We start from the raw sequence: 17,846 nt of genomic DNA on the forward strand, positions 1-17,846 counted from the left end.
TGCTCCTAGTGGCTGGGGACTTTAACGCAAGAAAACAAATCCGTTTTACCAAATTTCCACCAGCATGTTAAATGTGCAACCAGAGGGGAAAGAAACTCTAGACCACCTTTACTCCACACAAAGGGACGCGTACAAAGCTCTCCCTTTCCCTCCATTTGGCATATCTGACAATAATTCTGTCCTCCTGATTTCTGTTTAGAAGCAAAAATTAAAGCAGGAAGCACCAGTGACTCGGTCAATAAAACAGTGGTCAGATGAAGCAGATGCTAAGCTACTGTTTTGCACAGACTGGAATATGTTCCGGGATTCTTCCGATGGCATTGAGGAGTACACGACATCAGTCACCAACTTCATCAATAAGTGCATCAATGATTGTACGTACATACCCCAACCAAGAGCCATGGATTACAGGCAACATCCGCACTGAGCTAAAGGGTAGAGCTGTCACTTTCAAGGAGTGGTACTCTAACCTGGAAGCTTATAAGAAATCCCGCTATGCCCTCCGATGAACCATCAAACAGGCAAAGCGTCAAAACAGGACTAAAATTGTACTACACCGGCTCCGATGCTCGTCGGATGTGGCAGGGCTTGCAAACTATTACAGACTACAAAGGGAAGCACAGCCGAGAGCTGCCCAGTGACACAAGCCTACCAGACGAGCTAAATTACTTCTATGCTCGATTCGAGGCAAGTAACACTGAAACATGCATGAGAGCATCAGCTGTTCCGGGCGACTGTGTGATCACACTCTCTACAGCAGATGTGATTAAGACCTTTAAACAGGTCAACATTCACAAGGCCTCAGGGCCAGATGTACCCCGAGCATGTGCTGACCAACTGGCAAGTGTCTTCACTGACATTTTCAACCTCTCCCTGTCTAAGTCTGTAATACCAACATGGGGCGGCAGGGTAGCCTAGTGGTTAGAGCGTTGGAGTGGTCCATGCACAACAAGACAGTCATGAAGAGGGCACGACGAAACCTAGTGGGTCTAGGGTCCCCCTCAGGACACTGAAAACATTTGGCATGGGTCCTCAGACCCTGAAAAGGTTCTACAGCGGCACCATCAAGACCATCCTGACTGGTTGCATCACTGCCTGGTATGGCAAATGCTCGGCCTCTGACCGAAAGGCACTACAGAGGGTAGTGCGTACGGCCCAGTACATCACTGCAACCAAGCTTCCTGCCATCCAGGACCTCTACACCAGCTGGTGTCAGAAGAAGGCCCTAAAAATTGTCAAAGTCTCCAGCCACCATAGTCAGAGACTGTTCTCTCTGCTACTGCATGGCAAGCAGTATCAGAGTGCCACATCTAGGTCCAAGAGGTTTCCAAACAGCTACTTTCCCCAAGCCATAAGACTCCTGAACATCTAATCAAATGCCCCCCAAGGTGGACTCCAATCAAGTTGTAGAAACATCTCAAGGATGATCAATGGAAACAGGATGCACCTGACCTCAATTTCGTGTCTGAATACTTATGTAGGTAGATAAGGAATTTCAGTTGTTTTATAAATGTGCAATTTTTTTTTGATAAAAACCTGTTTTCACTTCGTCATTTTGGGGCTTAGTTTGTAGATTGCTGAGTTTTTATTTTCACAGAAAATATCCAAGGCATGTCATGCTCGCTATGAGTAGAGCCCCCTCAAATAATTCCAGTGAATAGCAATGGGTTGGAAAATGAACAGTCAGTTTTATTCAATGAACAGTACAATTTGGAAATTCTCCATGTAAATGCTATAAAATCAACTTGGATTAGTAAGAATCAATGGGGTATCTCACTGTAGAATAGTGTTTCCTTAAATTTTTGAATCTGAGATTCTATTCATACAGTACATTCAGTGCATCCAAATTATTGTTAAATTGTGCTCTAGGTCATGTACACTGTGCTCATTCATGATCATGCAATGCCTGCAGATTTAAATTGTTAGCAATAATACTGTACATTTGAAGTTTGATTTCAGTTAACAGTCTGAGTTGATAAATGAAAAACGTTTGCGATGACGAGCCTTACAGCTCGCTGTGCATAATCTTCTCTTGAACCAAATGCACTTTCTCAGGGAGGATCTTTGTCATGAAGGTGAAGCGGTCCCTCTTCAGGTGTTGACCAGGTACCTGCTCCAGCCCTATCCCCAGGTAATCTCCTTCTGGTCCGTACTGTGGCCACTGTACCAGGCCGACCCCGTTGGGAGACCTAAACACAGTGAAGTTAATAACATATAACTGTTACCTATTATTTTTGTTTAAACTATGTGTTTTAAAAACATAGAACAAGCTCCTACCCTGTACGAGCAAAGTTGCCCCAGTAACTCATCATGATTTTGCTTAGCTGTTCATCTTCCTCTGTACATAAGGCTGAAAGAAAAAAATTCAGAGTTAGTAAACTCAGCAAAAAAATAAACGTCCCTTTTTCAGAACCCTGTCTTTCAAAGATAATTATTCTAAATCCAAATATCTTCACAGATCTTCATTGTAAAGGGTTTAAACACTGTTTCCCATGCTTGTTCAATGAACCATAAACAATTAATGAACATGCACCTGTGGAAATGTTGTTAAGACACTAACAGCTTACAGACGGTAGGCAATTAAGGTCACAGTTATGAAAACTTAGGACACTAAAGAGGCCTTTCTACTGACACCAAAAGACAGATGCCCAGGGTCCCTGTTCATCTGCGTGAACGTGCCTTAGGCATGCTGCAAGGAGGCACGAGGACTTCAGATGTGGCCAGGGAAATAAATTATAATGTCAGTACTGTGAAAGACAGCGCTACAGGGAGACAGGGCGGACAGCTGATCATCCTGGCAGCGGCAGACCACGTGAAACAACACCTGTACAGGATCGCTACAGCCGAAAATCACGGGACAGGTACAGGATGGCAACAACAATGGCTTGAGTTATACCAGGAATGCACAATCTCTCCATCGGTGCTCAGACTGTCCGCAATAGGCTGAGAGAGGTTGGACTGAGAGCTTGTCGGCCTGTTGTAAGGCAGGTCCTCACCAGACATCACCGGCAACAACGTCGCCTATGGGCACAAACCCACCGTCGCTGTACCAGACAGGACTGGCAAAAAGTGCTCATCACTGAAGAGTCGCGGTTTTGTCTCACCAGGGGTGATCGTCGGATTCGCGTTTATCGTCAAAGGAATGAGCGTTACACTGAGGCCTGTATTCTGGAGCGGGATCGATTTGGAGATAAGGGTCCGTCATGGTCTGGGGCGGTGTGTCACAGCATCATTGGACTGAGCTTGTTGTCATTGCAGGCAATCTCAACGCTGTGCGTTACAGGGAAGACATCCTCCTCCCTCATGTGGTACCCTTCCTGCAGGCTCATCCTGACATGACCATCCAGCATGACAATGCCACCAGCCATACTGCTCGTTCTATGTGTGATTTCCTGCAAGACAGGAATGTCAGTGTTCTGCCATGGCCAGCAAAGAGCCCGAATCTCTATCCCATTGAGCACGTCTGGGAGCTGTTGGATCGGAGAATGAGAGCTAGGGCCATTCCCCCCAGAAATGTCCAGGAACTTGCAGGTGCATTGGTGGAAGAGTGTGGTAACATCTCACAGCAAGAACTGGCAAATCTGGTGCAGTGAATGAGGAGGAGATGCACTGTGGTACTTAATGCAGCTGGTGGCCACACCAGACACTGACTGTTACTTTTGAATTTGACCCCCCCTTTGTTCAGGGACACATTATTCCATTTATGTGAGTCACATGTCTGTGTAACTTGTTCAGTTTATGTCTCAGTTGTTGAAACTTATGTTCATACAAATATTTACACATGTCAAGTTTGCTGAAAATAAACGCAGTTGACAGTGAGATGACGTTTATTTTTTTGCTGAGTTTAGCTAGTTAGTGGTGAGTGCTTGTGACATAGACTACATGACCAAAACTATGTGGACACCTGTTCGCCAAATATGTCATTCCAAAATCATGGGCATTAATATGTAGTTGGTCTCCCCTTTGCTGCTACAAACAGCGTCCACTCTTCTGGGAAGGCTTTCCACTAGATGTTGGAAAATTGCTGAGGGGACTTGCTTCCATTCAGCCACAAGAGCATTAGTGAGGTCGACACTTATTTTGGGCGATTATGCCTGGCTCGCAGTCAATTAATCCAAAAGGTGTTCAATGGGGTTGAGGCCAGTATTCTGTGCAGGCCAGTCAAGTTCTTCCACACCAATCTCGACAAACCATTTCTGTATGGACCTCGCTTTGTGCACGGGGGCATTGCAATGTTGAATCAGGAAAGGGCCATCCCCAAACTGTTGTCACAAAGTTGGAAGCAGAGAATCGTCTAGAATGTCATTGTATGCTGTAGTGTTAAGATTTCCCTTCACTTGAACTAAGGGGCCTAGAATGAAAAATAGCCTCAAACCATTATTCCTCCTCCACCAAACTTTACAGTTGTCACTATGAATTCGGGATCCGCCAAACCCAGATTCGTCGGTCGGACTGCCAGGGTCATTCATCACTCCAGAGAATGCATTTCCACTGCTCCAGAGTCCAATAGCGGCGAGCTTTACACCACTCCAGCCGGCACTTGGCATTGTGCATGTCTTAGGCTGCTCGGCCATGGAAACAATTTCATGAAGCTGCTTCCAGAGGCAGTTTGGAACTCGGTAGTGAGTATTGTAACTGAGGACAGATGCTTTTTTACGCACTTCAGCACTCGGCAGTCCTGTTTTGTAAGCTTGTGTGTCCTACCACTGTTGCTCCTAGACGTTTCCACTTCACAAAAACAGCTCTTACAGTTGACCGGGGCAACTCTAGCAGGGCAGAAATTTGACAAACTGACTTGTTGGAAAGGTGGCAACCTATGACGGTGCCGTGTTGAAAGTCACTGAGCTCTTCCGTATGGCCGTTCTACTGCCAATATTTGTATATGGAGATTGCATGGCTGTGTGCTCAATTTGATATACCTGTCAGCAACGGGTGTGGCTGAAATAGCTGAATCCACAAATTTGAAGGAGTGTCCACATACTTTTGTATATATAGTGTACATTATGAATGGCAAAGATCAGGGGTATTGCAGGTAGAGTTGGTAGAGTATTTCTTTACCATCAACTGTAACATGTGATGTTGTGAAGCAGTATCCAAAAACAAACATAAGCTCATCTCCATGGTCAGACCCAACGAAACTCGGCCTCATCTTCTTAAGCATGCTGGGAGTTTGCTGGAACTCATACAGGTACATAGGCACACCTGCATCTGTTGTGTGGGATAAGAAAATAACAATTATGCAAAGATTGCACACAACCATCTCGACAAACTAAGAACATTGATGAAACATAACTGCAAGCAGCCATGACAGGGTTTCGAACTATGGCCCCACAATCAAGAGAAATTGGACACATCACTCTAGGATGAGCTGCTTCTGTACTCTTACCATGCATGCCGAATATCAGAACTCAAAATCTAACAGATCATGCAATATGCTTTTGATGTACAGGTTACTGCCAAAATAAAGGAAACACTTGAGTAAATGAGTGACACAAAGTATATTGAATGCAGATGCTTCCAAACAGGTGTGGTTCCTGAGTTTATTAACATCCCGTCAAGCTTAGGGTCATGTATCAAAATGTCCAGTTGGCCGTTCTTTTGGCTACCATGGCTAGACTTTGAAAGAAGGGTCTCACAGGAGCATAGGGGGGTTTAAAGTGTGTGTGTGTGTGTCTCAGTCACCAGATCTCAACCCAATTGAACAGCGGCGCCTGAGACAGCGTTTTCAAACAAAACGATGATGGAATTTTTCGTGGAGGAATCCTTCCATTAGAGTTCCAGACATTTGTAGAATCTATGCCAAGGCGCATTGAAGCTGTTCTGGTGGCTTGTGATGGCCCAACACGTTATTAAGTCAGTTTACGTTGGTGTTTCCTTTATTGCTGCAGTTACCTGTATTTTGGACAATTTTTTATGATGTTGAGTACTTTAAACATCTTCTTCTCCAGAACTACTGGACCAATTTGTACCAAATTTGGTATATACTTTTGGTATATAGACTCTACCTTAAACAACATGGCCACTATAAGCAAATGAGCTTGCATAATTGTTCTTTCCTGTCCCAACAGCGCCATCATAAGGTCAAACCTAGACTCACATCCCTGAGCATGTTTGAAAAATGGAATCACCGGGTCAAATAGATCAAGAGATATAGCACCACTGTATGGTGGATCTCAATGTGCGTGCTAATGTTGAGTCTTAATAGTGTGTATCAAGTTGTTACAATACAAATATTTGTGTCTGATTTATATGCATTTATGTGCCAGACAACGTCCTTGTTAATGTTTATTGGAAAGTAGCGGCCATGTTGTTTGACTAACCTTGGTCCATAGATGCTATATATCAAGTTTCGTGCAGATCGGTCATTTGGTGCCAGAGTATTAGTGTTAAGTGTTTAAAAATAATTCAACATGGCGGAAACTCCATCATATTGGGTTCTTGCGGCAAATTTGTTTCATGTTATGAGACGGATCAATGTACCAAATTTCAGGACTCTAGGTCACACTGGGCTTGACCTTTCAAAAATGTGCATTTTCTTATTTTTTTTACCCCTTTTTTCTCCCCAATTTCGTGGTATCCAATTGGTAGTAGTTACAATCTTGTCTCATCGCTGCAACTCCCGTATGGACTTGGGAGAGGCGAAGCTCGAGAGCCATGCGTCCTCCGAAATACAACCCAACCTAGCCGCACTGCTTCTTGTTGACACAACGCACATCCAACCTGGAAGCCAGCTGCACCAATGTGTCGGAGGAAACACCATACACCTGGCGACCTGGTCAGCGTGCACTGTGTCCGGTCCGCCACAGGAGTCGCTGGTGTGCTATGAAGGAATATTCCTGCCGGCCAAACCCTCCCTGACGCTGGGCCAATTGTGCGTCGCCCCATGGAGCTCCCGGTCGTGGCCCGCTGCGACAGAGCCTGGGTTCGAACCCAGAATCTCTGGTGGCACAGCTAGCACCACAATGCAGTACCTAAGACCACTGCGCCACCCGGGAGTCCCCCCCCAAACAAAAGTGAATTTTCAATTGCTTGTTATAGCGCCACCATGTGGCCAATTGGCATGGCATTGCGTGAGAGGGTTGTGGCCCATGACTCTTTACCATCATGCAGGGTTGCATCCTCCTAGGCCTTATTATCTCACAGGAATTTGTATTTTTTCACCAAATTAATTAATAACAATCAAATACAATAGGGTTTCACCCAGCTTAGCTCCTTGAACCTCTAATAATTAATTGATTAAAAGGGACATTCAGGATTTTCCAACTTGATTTACAAGAGTTTCACTACGCCCGCAATAACATTTGCTAAATATGTCTATGTGACCAATAAAAATGTATTTGAATTTGATGTCAGATGGAGTTGATTTGGTCATGATGAAATTTTGAATATTGGACGGATCCCCCTATCCCCCATTGATTTTATCTAGCAGTGACTGAAGTTAGTTTAAATTTGTAGCGGCTTGAATTAGAGTTTCTCCTGGCCCATTGACTACTTTCAGGATGAGGAAACATCTACATCCACTTTAATGTCCTTGACTCCTGAGCTTACCTCTGTGGAAGCCTGCTGTTTTAAGAGCAGGAATGGTAAACAAAGCATCCCCAACCAGCTCAATGAACCCATCACGGTTTTTAATCCGATCTCCAGAGGTTCCCAGGTATTCATCTGCTATCAGCTCAGTTATCCACTGATCCTTAGGCTGAATGAGACAAAGGCCATTCAGCGTAGCCACATCATGCATTGTAATCAGTAATGAGGCATTTCATCTTAGCAATTTCTTGGCAGGTGTGACTGCATATATTTACATCAGGGTAACATAATGCCAAAAGAGGCATGACCTGCTCCCGGTCTATTCCATCCACCCAACCAGGAGGTGCCATCATCTAGGGAGTACAAGGAGTACAACATTCAACCATTGCAATTGGAAAATGAAAATCAAGTCAGTGACACTTTGTCACTCTTAAAGGGATAGTTCTGGATTTTTGCAATGAGGCCTTTTATCTACTTCCCCAAATTCAGATGAACTCGTCGATACCATTTTTATGCATCTCAATGCAGTTTGAAAGAAGTTGCTAATTAGCTCTAGTCAATGACTGGAAGTCTATAGGAACAGCTCACATGCTAGTTAGAATTTACTTGCGAAACTACCTTTATGTACCTTCATATTGGATGCAGATACATTTACATTTACATTTAAGTCATTTAGCAGACGCTCTTATCCAGAGCGACTTACAAATCGGACCTGCATTAACAAGTAGTAGTCTGCAGATACCATATCCCATCCATTAAGGCCACAAAATAAAACATTTTCTCCCTTGTGATGTAAACATAAAGGCATGAAAAGTACACATTGTGAAAACTTCTGGCTTTACATGTTTTTGATAAAACAGCACACAACACAAAAGTAAAAAACAGAACGCAGTACATTTCCTTAGTTACAAGAGGACCATAATGGAAACAAGCATTTGGACTTTGTGTTTATATCCTCAGTTTGGTATGTGTATCTGTTGCCAGGTCAAAAAAAAAAAAAAATTGATTTTAAATTGTCAAATCAAATCATTAAACTGCAAGTCAACAGGCCAGAAACGGATCAGTCCACACCCTGTGGTTTACTTTGGTCCAGAGTCACATTTAAACATTTCTATCCTACAGAGGATGTTAAAGATAATGCACTACATTCAATTACAAGAACCTACTAGTTCAGATAGAAAACAGGAATATTTCATGTATATATATATATATTACTTGCATGTGAATATCGAGCGCTAGACGTAAAGTAAAAATGGCCCTCAGATACATATTTCAAAAACTTCAATATAGCAGAGCAAACCCACAACAAAAAGACTCAAGCAGAGATACAACTACATAAAATGGTATCCACGAGTTCATCTGGCTCTAGGGAAGTAGATAAAGGGCATTGCAAAAATCCCAAACTATCCCTTTAAACATGCGTCGCTCAATGTAACGACATTGTATTAACATTTTACACAGTACGAGTGGAACGTTTTTTGTTATTACAAAAGTGAAAGTGACTTTCCCCTCATACCACTTGTATATTAATAAAAACATTACTACATTCCTATGCATTTGAAAAACAATTGCTAAAGAATGATATAACATGTTAATATGGCCTAAAGCTGTTACTATAGTTGATGAAACCGTCCCTAATTAGCAGAAAGAACAACTTTCTGTTGTTAACTTAATGTTCTTAACTTAAAGTGTTATCCAAGTCACATCCAATATTCAGTTGTTATGCATATTAAAATACATGTTCAAAGCTGACTTACGTTCGCCAGTAGCCAACCTTCATCAGTATTGGTGCCCGTCAGAAACGGCACCTTGTGCATCTCGTGGTTATGGAAAGTCTCAGTCAACAACTTGGGCAGGAAATGCCCACCAACAGTCACACCTATTCGCAACATTTGGTTCTTTAAAAAGACAAATGTTGAGAACATAATTATTCAGGGGCTGCCAGATAAAAAGTGCAAAATCACACTGCATTCAAGCAGTATGCCTCTGGGGAAAGTTTAAGCTCAGTACTCGCTCACAAATATGGCTCGCTGGAAAACACTGTAGGCTATGTTGGGCCGGCTTTAGCCTTTTGGATGCCCTAAACGAGATTTGGTTGTGGGGCTTCACACCTTGTGGCAAAATATGTTGGTGGCCTCCCTCTTGATGGTGGAGATAAATATTTTATTTTTAAAGTACATTTCCAGCAATTCTACACATTATGCCATAAGGTGTAGAGAAAATACTGCAGTTTTAAAGAACAATTTCTGCAATTCTACCCATTTTGCCATGGGGTGGAGAGAAAACATTGTAATTTTAGAACAGTCAAGCAAATATATTCATTTTGCCATGGGTCAAAGAGACAAAATGTAGGTTTACAGCAAATTTTCTGCAATTCTACCCATTTTGCCATTGGGTGGAAATCCATTTGTGCAGTCTTAAAGCTAATTTCCTGCAATTCTACACATTTTGTAATGACTTATGCCATGTTAATGTGATATCTGAGTGAAAATGACTAACAAAATCCTTGTCGATATTCAGCCATGATTACTACAAGTTTAGAAAACTGGCTAGACTAACTACTAATCTAAAAATGTTAACAAGAGAAAATGGCACCTGGTGTATTCTACTATTCTTACTCTCAATAGTAAGCAGAGACCCCGACTGAGTTACAAAAAAAGAAAAAGCTAATATAACTGAGTCTAAAAGTTTGTTGTGGCTTTTATATCAGAGAACAGTGCTCAAATAATTCTGGTGTCCAGGACATCTCACCTGTTTATGAACATTAACTATGTCATCAGCAGTCAACTTCTCAACACAGTCTGCAATCTGCTCTGTGTTGCTGCTGTTACAGCCCAAAATGGTTGCCACCATCTATGACACAAACAAAATAATCACTTGCCATGGTTGTGATGAAAAATAGGAAATTGATGGTGTGATGTATACCTATGACAGTGTTTACCTTTTTTTTGTGGCGAGAAAGAGTTTGAAAATACCTGGGCCACAGACAGGGGGTCGGAATGTATGATAGCGTCCATAGCTGCAGTACCACTCTCAGCTATCGCACGATGGAACAGACCAGCAGACAACGGTGAATGAAGCTAGCGAAAAATAAAACATGTTTAGAGCCTGTTCAACAGCACAAACAATCTGTGTGTGTATATGTGTGTGTGCGCTTCTGTGTAGGTGCGTTTCTGTGTGTGTGTGTGTGTGTGTGTGTGTGTGTGTGTGTGTGTGTGTGTGTGTGTGTGTGTGTGTGTGTGTGTGTGTGTGTGTGTGTGTGTGTGTGTGTGTGTGTGTGTGTGTGTGTGTGTGTGTGTGCGCTTATGTATGTTTGTGCGTGTGTGTGTGTGTGCGCGCGTGTGCCCTCACCAGTAACGATACACTCACTCCACCAGCAGACTCTCCAAATATGGTGACCGACTTGGAGTCGCCCCCAAAGTTGTGGATGTGCTCCTGGACCCACCGCAAGGCTTCCACCTGGTCAAGTAGTCCCATGTTCCCTGGGGCATACTTGTCTCCTGTGCTGTATGGAAGAGATGGGAAACTTAAGTCAAATAATGTCTTCAACATAGACCCAAAACAGGTGAAATAGACATCAAATACACTCATTAACTATGTCACCTAAACTTTACAATGTTGATCAGTGGTGGAAAAAGTACTCAATTGTTATACTTGAGTAAAAGTAAAGATACCTTAATAGAAAATGACTCAAGTGAAAGTCACCCAGTAAAACCCTACTTGAGTAAAAGTTTAAAAGTATTTGGTTTTGAATATACTTAAGTAGCAAAAGTAAATGTAATTGCTAAAATATACTTAAGTATTAAAAGTAGAAATAAATCATTTCAAATTCCTTATATTAAGCAAACCAGATGGCACAATTTGTATTTATTTTTGTATTTACAGATAGACAGGGGCACACTCCAACACTCAGACATAATTTACAAACAAAGCATTTGTGTTTACTGACTCAGTCAGATCAGATACAGTAGATATGACCAGGGATATTCTCTTTAAGTGCGTGAATTAGACCCTTTTCCTGTCCTGTTAAGCATTCCAAATGTAATTAGTACTTTTGAGTGTCAGGGAAAATGTAAAAGTAAAGTCAAAGTAAAAGTTGTCAAAAATATAAATAGCAAAGTACAGATACCCCAAAAACGACTTATGTAGTACTTTAAAGTATTTTTACTTAAGTACTTTACACCACTGGTGTTGATCCTGAAAACCCATTGGTCATTAAGAATGAAAGCCTATCCAACTGACATACAAGAGACAAAATTCACGAATTCTAAAGCACAAGAGCAGAGTCATGTCTTAAGTATAAAACTAACAGTGAATCAATGATTCATGCCTTCTGAGAGTGCTATAAAGTCAAAAATTATCGGCAGAGGTAGATTTCTCTTTTAAAGTTGTTGTGCCAAATGTTTGTCCATGACGGCTGCAGAAAAGTTGGTTCCAATTGTGTGTAGTTCAGTAATGGTTCAGTCTTACCTGAAGAACCCCAGCAGTCCCAAACGGTATTGGATCACCACCACAACCACATCCTGGTATGCAGCCAAAGCAGAACCATCATATGTTGATGCAGAACCCATGGCGAATCCGCCACCATGGATCCAAACCATGACCTGAGAAACACAAGCAATACATGCTGATCATCTGAACACAAGCTGTACCAGAGTGATTGATGATTAATTGATTAGTGGCCTACCTTTTGTAGGCCCGGGCATCAATTTCCCCCAAAAAACATTTTGTTGTTGTTTTTTTAGGAACTCAGTCTGGGTCTCAACTTACTGTTAAGAGTTAGAATAGTAAAATACACAATGTGCAATTTCAAACTTCTGTTGTGCATCAGCAGTTTTTCTCTTGTTAGGTCAGTCACTGACTTTATATCTGCATTGCTCACTTTTGGGGGTTATAGGCTGGGTTTCTGTATAAGCACTTCATGACATCTGCTGATGTAAAAAGGGCTCAATAAATACATTTGATTGATTGAATGACAATCAAAAAAATAATTATTAGATTGGAAAATTAGTCTAGCAGCCAGCTATCTAAATTTGTAGCAATCATGGTTGAATTACCAACTGGGTTGCACCCATTGATTTTGTTAGTCACCCTCACTCATATAGTATATTCAAAACTATGAACATTTCTCTCCACCCCATGGCAAAATGTAGTAGAATTGCATGAAACGAATTGCTAAATCTTCTTTTCGCTGTCAAGAGTATTTTGCTATGCAAGATGGAGGTGCCCCTCAACAAACTTTTGCTTAGGGCCCCAAAATGCTAGCGGCAGTTCTGACTGCATGTATGGGTATGGATGAGGGTGTCATGACCTTGGCTTGATGGGGGAGGTTTATGACCCCCATAAATACCTTTCCCCTTTTCCTCTCTCCACTCTACCGATGTGACTATTGAAAATCCCTTTGTTAACAGGGAGAGTCTGGTGACATCAAAAGATGGGAAACAGAACCATATTTCGGTTGGTACTTAAGGAATATGAGATCAGTTGTTGTCTGAGACATTATTACTAATGACAGGATGACAGAAACTGTATCTTGGAAAGTCGACACATTCTAGTTATCAGATTCACATGGAATGCAATTTGTGCAATTTAAATGTTTAAATATGAAACTATTTGTGAAAAGATTAAATGTAATTTTAGCTTCTTAATGAGAGAACGGTTTGTCAGAAGAACACCACTCTTGCTCACTCAGAGGCCCCGCCCATATGAACAGACACTGGGTGTAAACTATGAAACACGGCCCTCTCTCCCAATCCTATATAAGCCCCTTGACGAAAATGTAACTTTCTGTTCCGAGGATGTTAGGGCGACGGTCCCATGTTAAAAGGGCTCAGATAATAATAACCTGTTCCAAGGACGTGTGGACTTGAGATCCCCACGTTGAAAGGACAAAGACCATCTACAGAACTAAGCCAACCTTTCAATGTGAAGGTGACAACCTACACGCCGGAAGGATGAATTTCGACTATACCAGCCAGAATATAACATGGGCATATAGCATGGCAACTTGGTAGGAACTTTGAACTCTTATTCACTAAGTCCAATTTGTAAGTCGCTCTGGATAAGAGCGTCTGCTAAATGACTTAAATGTGATACCTCCTCGCCGTCGCGTTAGCGGAGCATCTGTAGACGTGGGCTCGGAGAGGACGGACAGAGTATATTTTCTACCACAACACGACGGTACTACCAAGTATCCATTCTGCCAACATACATTCTTCAAAGGACAACCCGGCATCCCATCTACGACCAACCGATCGAAGCGCAGCTCAGAGTAAATATTTATTGCATTTTCCTTTTTCAAATGGGTGGTAATTTAGAATGCATAAGATACTGTATTTACAATAGAGTAGCTGCCTACGGCCCGATAGAGACATAGCTTCTCCCTTTGTTCCTCAGTCTTCCCGCTCTTTCATTCAAAATCCCACCTCTTTCTTTGTGTAACCAGCTGTCATATCTGTTCTGTCCGCTAAGGACGTTTTCCTTTATGACATCATTTGTAATCAACATTCTGTGTATATGTAATTCTGTGTGATTATTTAGGTATTTAGTAAATAAATAATTAAACGAAATTTTGTATTGCTGATTCAACTTGTTAGCCAGGGTTTGTGAAGAATTTACAACTTTCAGATGACACTAAACAAGGTGACAATTAAATATTGACTGCTATTGATGTAAAAGATTACTAGGTCTTTAAGAGGTTATTCAGAAGATAACAGCTCTATAAACATTATTTCGTGGTGCCCCAACTTTTTTTTCTAGTTAATTACATTCACCTGATTAGCTTAATCAGGTAATATGAATTACAGAGAAACTATTTTATAGAATAGCATGTCATATCACTTAATCCGGCATAGCCAAAGACATGACAAGGGTAAGCAGACCCCCCAGCCACTGCGGCCCCTCATGATAAGTTCCGATTTACTTGTGGCCCCCAGCCCCATCAAAGTTGCCCATCTATGGCCTAGTTGAATCCTGTGTGGTAGTGCATGGCTAGAACAAATATGTGCATCTCTTTGGGTACCCAGGACCAATACTTGATAACTTGAGAAGTTATAATATGTGTGTGTCTGCTATTAAAGTTACAGGAAGCTTGGTATTCTCAGCAGGTTTAGCCGGGGTGTATATGTTGAGGTAAAGACAATCTTCTGACACTGCTGGGATTTCCACTTTGATTGACCAGTTGGACTCAAAGTCTACTGTACGCTGTCTGTCTTGAAGACACCTGTAAAACACGGAACACCTTTTAATATCCAAGTTTCACCAGGTCTGTGCGCGTTGTATAAGCCAGGTAGTGGTTTTCACATTCTGCTTGTCTCACTGTGTACATTGACTGTGCTTGATTTGTTGATTTTTCAAATTATTTACTGATTATTGATCTAACCTTTCTTCAACTAAGAACTTCCTTGAGATTAATTGTTTGTTCATGACCTTGCTGATCTTACATGAGAGGCTGCTGGGTGGCGTCCCTTACTCTCTCCCATCCCTCCACAGGCTGGGGCGGGGTCAGTCTCAGTGGGCCAACAGGTGGGTTGGCAAACGGCACACCCAGGTAGGCCTGTACCACAGTCTCCTTCCCCTTTACGCTCACATACTGCCCTCTCAGACCCCCCAGTTTGGTCTGGACCACCGGCCCAGTTTTTGGCCTGTTGAGAAATCCCCAGTTGACATTGCTTTACAAGAACTCTGAATGATGTTCTTCAGTGGACAATGACAATGTCGGAGGTAAGGATACATTCAGAAAACACACAACAAATATAACAAAACATGCATTGGATTGCAACTACAAGGACAGAGAAAGCAGGGAAGGCCATAAAACAACTAGAAATGCTCCACTTTACAAGAACAAAAATAGTAGGCTTAAGAGCCCTGGTGGATGCCCTAAGATCCTAAGGGGACCAAGAGAATTAACTCAAGTATGTCAAGTAGTCACTGTTTTAACTCAAGGAATTTCGTCAATCAAATGTTTCATTCCAGTAAGGAAATGGTATCTGTTTGGATCAGGGGTAATGAAAGGGAATAAAAGGAGTACACCCTTGTCCAAAACAAAGGCCCCAGCTCTTGACACCTTGAAGTTTTTCCCCACACATAAATTATACCGATGCGATTACAAATCGGATGAAGAGGAAGTACTGGATGAAACGGCATCCGACAAGGTCAGATTGCTCAAAACTCTAAATCACAAAGAAAGAAATGGTACTCAGTTGTCCCACGTCTCCCTGATATACAGTGCATATTCAGACCACTTGACTTTTTCCCCATTTTGTTACATTACAGTTGTATTCTAAAATGGATTAAAACCTACACACAATAACCCATAATGACAATGCAAAGAACAGGTTGACATTTTTGCACATTTATAAAAAAGAAAACATAAAAAATATCACATTTACATAAGTATTCAGACCCTTTACTCAGTACTTTGTTGAAGCACCTTTGGCAGCGATTACAGCCTCAAGTCTGGGCTTTGACGCTACAAGCTTGGCACACCTGTATTTTCTCCTATTCGTCTCTGCAGAGTTGGATGGGGAGCGTCACTGCACAGCTATTTACAGGTCTTTTCAGAGATGTTCGATCGGGTTAAAATCCAGGCTCTGGCTGGGCCACTCAAGGACATTCTGAGACTTGTCCCGAGGCCACTCCTGCGTTGTCTTGGCTGTGTGCTTAGGGTCATTATCCTGTTGGAATGTGAACATTCACCCCAGTCTGAGGTCCTGAGTGCTGTGGAACAGGTTTTCATCAAGATCTCTCTGAGCTCTAGCAAAATTCATTTGACCTCATGGCTTGGTTTTTGCTCTGACATGCACTGTCAATTGTGGGATCTTATATAGACAGGTGTGTCTTTCCAAATCATGTCCAATCACCTGAATTTACCACAGGTGGTCTCCAATCAAGTTGTAGAAACATCTCAAGAATGATCAATGGAAACAGAATTTACTTGGGCTCAATTTCGAGTCTCATAGCAAAGGGTCTGAATACTTATGTAAATAAGATATTTCTCTACCAAACTTTTTTTTAATCCTGTTTTCGCTTTGTCATTATGAGGTATTGTGTGTAGATTGATGAGGACATTTTTTTATTTAATGCATTTTAGAATAAGGTTGTAACATAACAACAGGTGGAAAAAGGGAAGGGGTCTGAATACTTTCTGAATCCACCGTAAATTAACATAAATAAAATAATGGCACCCTACAGATCACTTTGCTCCATCTTCTCTCGACCCAAACGTAGTTTCTCAGGAACAGTCTGTGTCAGGAAGGTGAAGCGGTCCCTCTTCAGGTGTTGACCAGGTACCTGCTCCAGCCCTATCCCCAGGTAATGTCCTTCTAGTCCATACTGTGGCCACTGAACCAGGCCGGCCCCATTAGGAGACCTACACACACACACACACACACACACACACACACACACACACACACACACAAATTCATTTGGTTCTACAGATACAGTGGCAGCAAAATATATTAGCACCCTTACACTTTTCTTAAATAGTTCCATAGTTCTTGTCAAATAAGTTAGAATTTGAAAAAAATTATTGTGACGTTTTGGAGTTGGACCCAGGTGCAGAGAATGGACCAGATGAGGAATCAATGGTTTAGGATATGGTTTAGTCTGGGACTTACGGGTTAGGACCTTGAGAGGCGCTGCCACCGCACCAAAGTTGTGTATAAAATGCCTGTAAAAATAGGCAAACCTGAGGAACCGCTGGACCTGCTTGAGTGAGATGGCAGGGGACCAGTCGGCGGCCGCCTCAATCTTAACGGGATCTATTTGGATGCCTGCAGTAGAGATAATGTGACCCAGGAAGGAAACTTGGGATATGTGGAACTCATGCTTCTGTATCTTGACATATAGTTGACTCTGCAGCAGGCATCTCAGGACTTGGCGAACATGCAGTATGTGTTCCAGAAGGGTCTTGGAGAAGATCAGGATCTCATCGAGGTAAACAAAAACAAACCGATTCAACATATCCCTAAGAGTGTCATTGACCAATGCTTGAAAGACTGCCGGTGAGTTTGATAATCCGAAGGGCATGACTAAATAATCATAGTGGCCACTAGGGGTGATTCTCACCAGATTGTAAGCATGCTGGAGGTCCAGTTTGGTGAAGAATTGGGCCAATTGGGCCAACTCCAAGGCAGCGGACATCAGGGGTAGGGGGTAACGATTCTTGATTGTAATTGTGGCCACTTGCCTCTTATTCAGGAGGGAGAGAGGAGAAGTATTGGTCTTCAATGGATGCAGGAGAACACAGTGAGGCTGTTGGTGGAGGTCTGAGACATTTAGTCTTGGCAGTCCTTACCCCAGTCTAGTAGGTGACC

The 17,846-nt window shown here is 42.2% G+C and overlaps 1 protein-coding gene across 1 annotated transcript in view; it reads right to left on the reverse strand.

The window, feature by feature from the left end:
- Nucleotides 1-1,668: 1,668 nt before the first annotated feature.
- Nucleotides 1,669-17,846, reverse strand: part of ces2b (carboxylesterase 2b) — a 35,250-nt gene continuing 19,072 nt past the window's right edge. Inside the window, exons 13-25 of the mRNA XM_035789714.2 lie at nucleotides 16,718-16,897; nucleotides 14,970-15,170; nucleotides 14,611-14,749; nucleotides 11,998-12,131; nucleotides 10,879-11,032; nucleotides 10,503-10,607; nucleotides 10,279-10,380; nucleotides 9,285-9,425; nucleotides 7,803-7,880; nucleotides 7,549-7,696; nucleotides 5,059-5,208; nucleotides 2,278-2,350; nucleotides 1,669-2,189 (exon numbers count right to left, since the gene is read on the reverse strand). Coding sequence (XP_035645607.1) covers nucleotides 2,006-2,189; nucleotides 2,278-2,350; nucleotides 5,059-5,208; nucleotides 7,549-7,696; nucleotides 7,803-7,880; nucleotides 9,285-9,425; nucleotides 10,279-10,380; nucleotides 10,503-10,607; nucleotides 10,879-11,032; nucleotides 11,998-12,131; nucleotides 14,611-14,749; nucleotides 14,970-15,170; nucleotides 16,718-16,897 — 1,789 coding nt within the window. The 3' untranslated portion in view covers nucleotides 1,669-2,005. The remainder of the gene's footprint in view (nucleotides 2,190-2,277; nucleotides 2,351-5,058; nucleotides 5,209-7,548; nucleotides 7,697-7,802; nucleotides 7,881-9,284; nucleotides 9,426-10,278; nucleotides 10,381-10,502; nucleotides 10,608-10,878; nucleotides 11,033-11,997; nucleotides 12,132-14,610; nucleotides 14,750-14,969; nucleotides 15,171-16,717; nucleotides 16,898-17,846) is intronic.

This window comes from Oncorhynchus keta, chromosome 17 (assembly GCF_023373465.1).
Source record: "Oncorhynchus keta strain PuntledgeMale-10-30-2019 chromosome 17, Oket_V2, whole genome shotgun sequence".
In the NCBI taxonomy this organism is placed as follows: domain Eukaryota; kingdom Metazoa; phylum Chordata; class Actinopteri; order Salmoniformes; family Salmonidae; genus Oncorhynchus; species Oncorhynchus keta.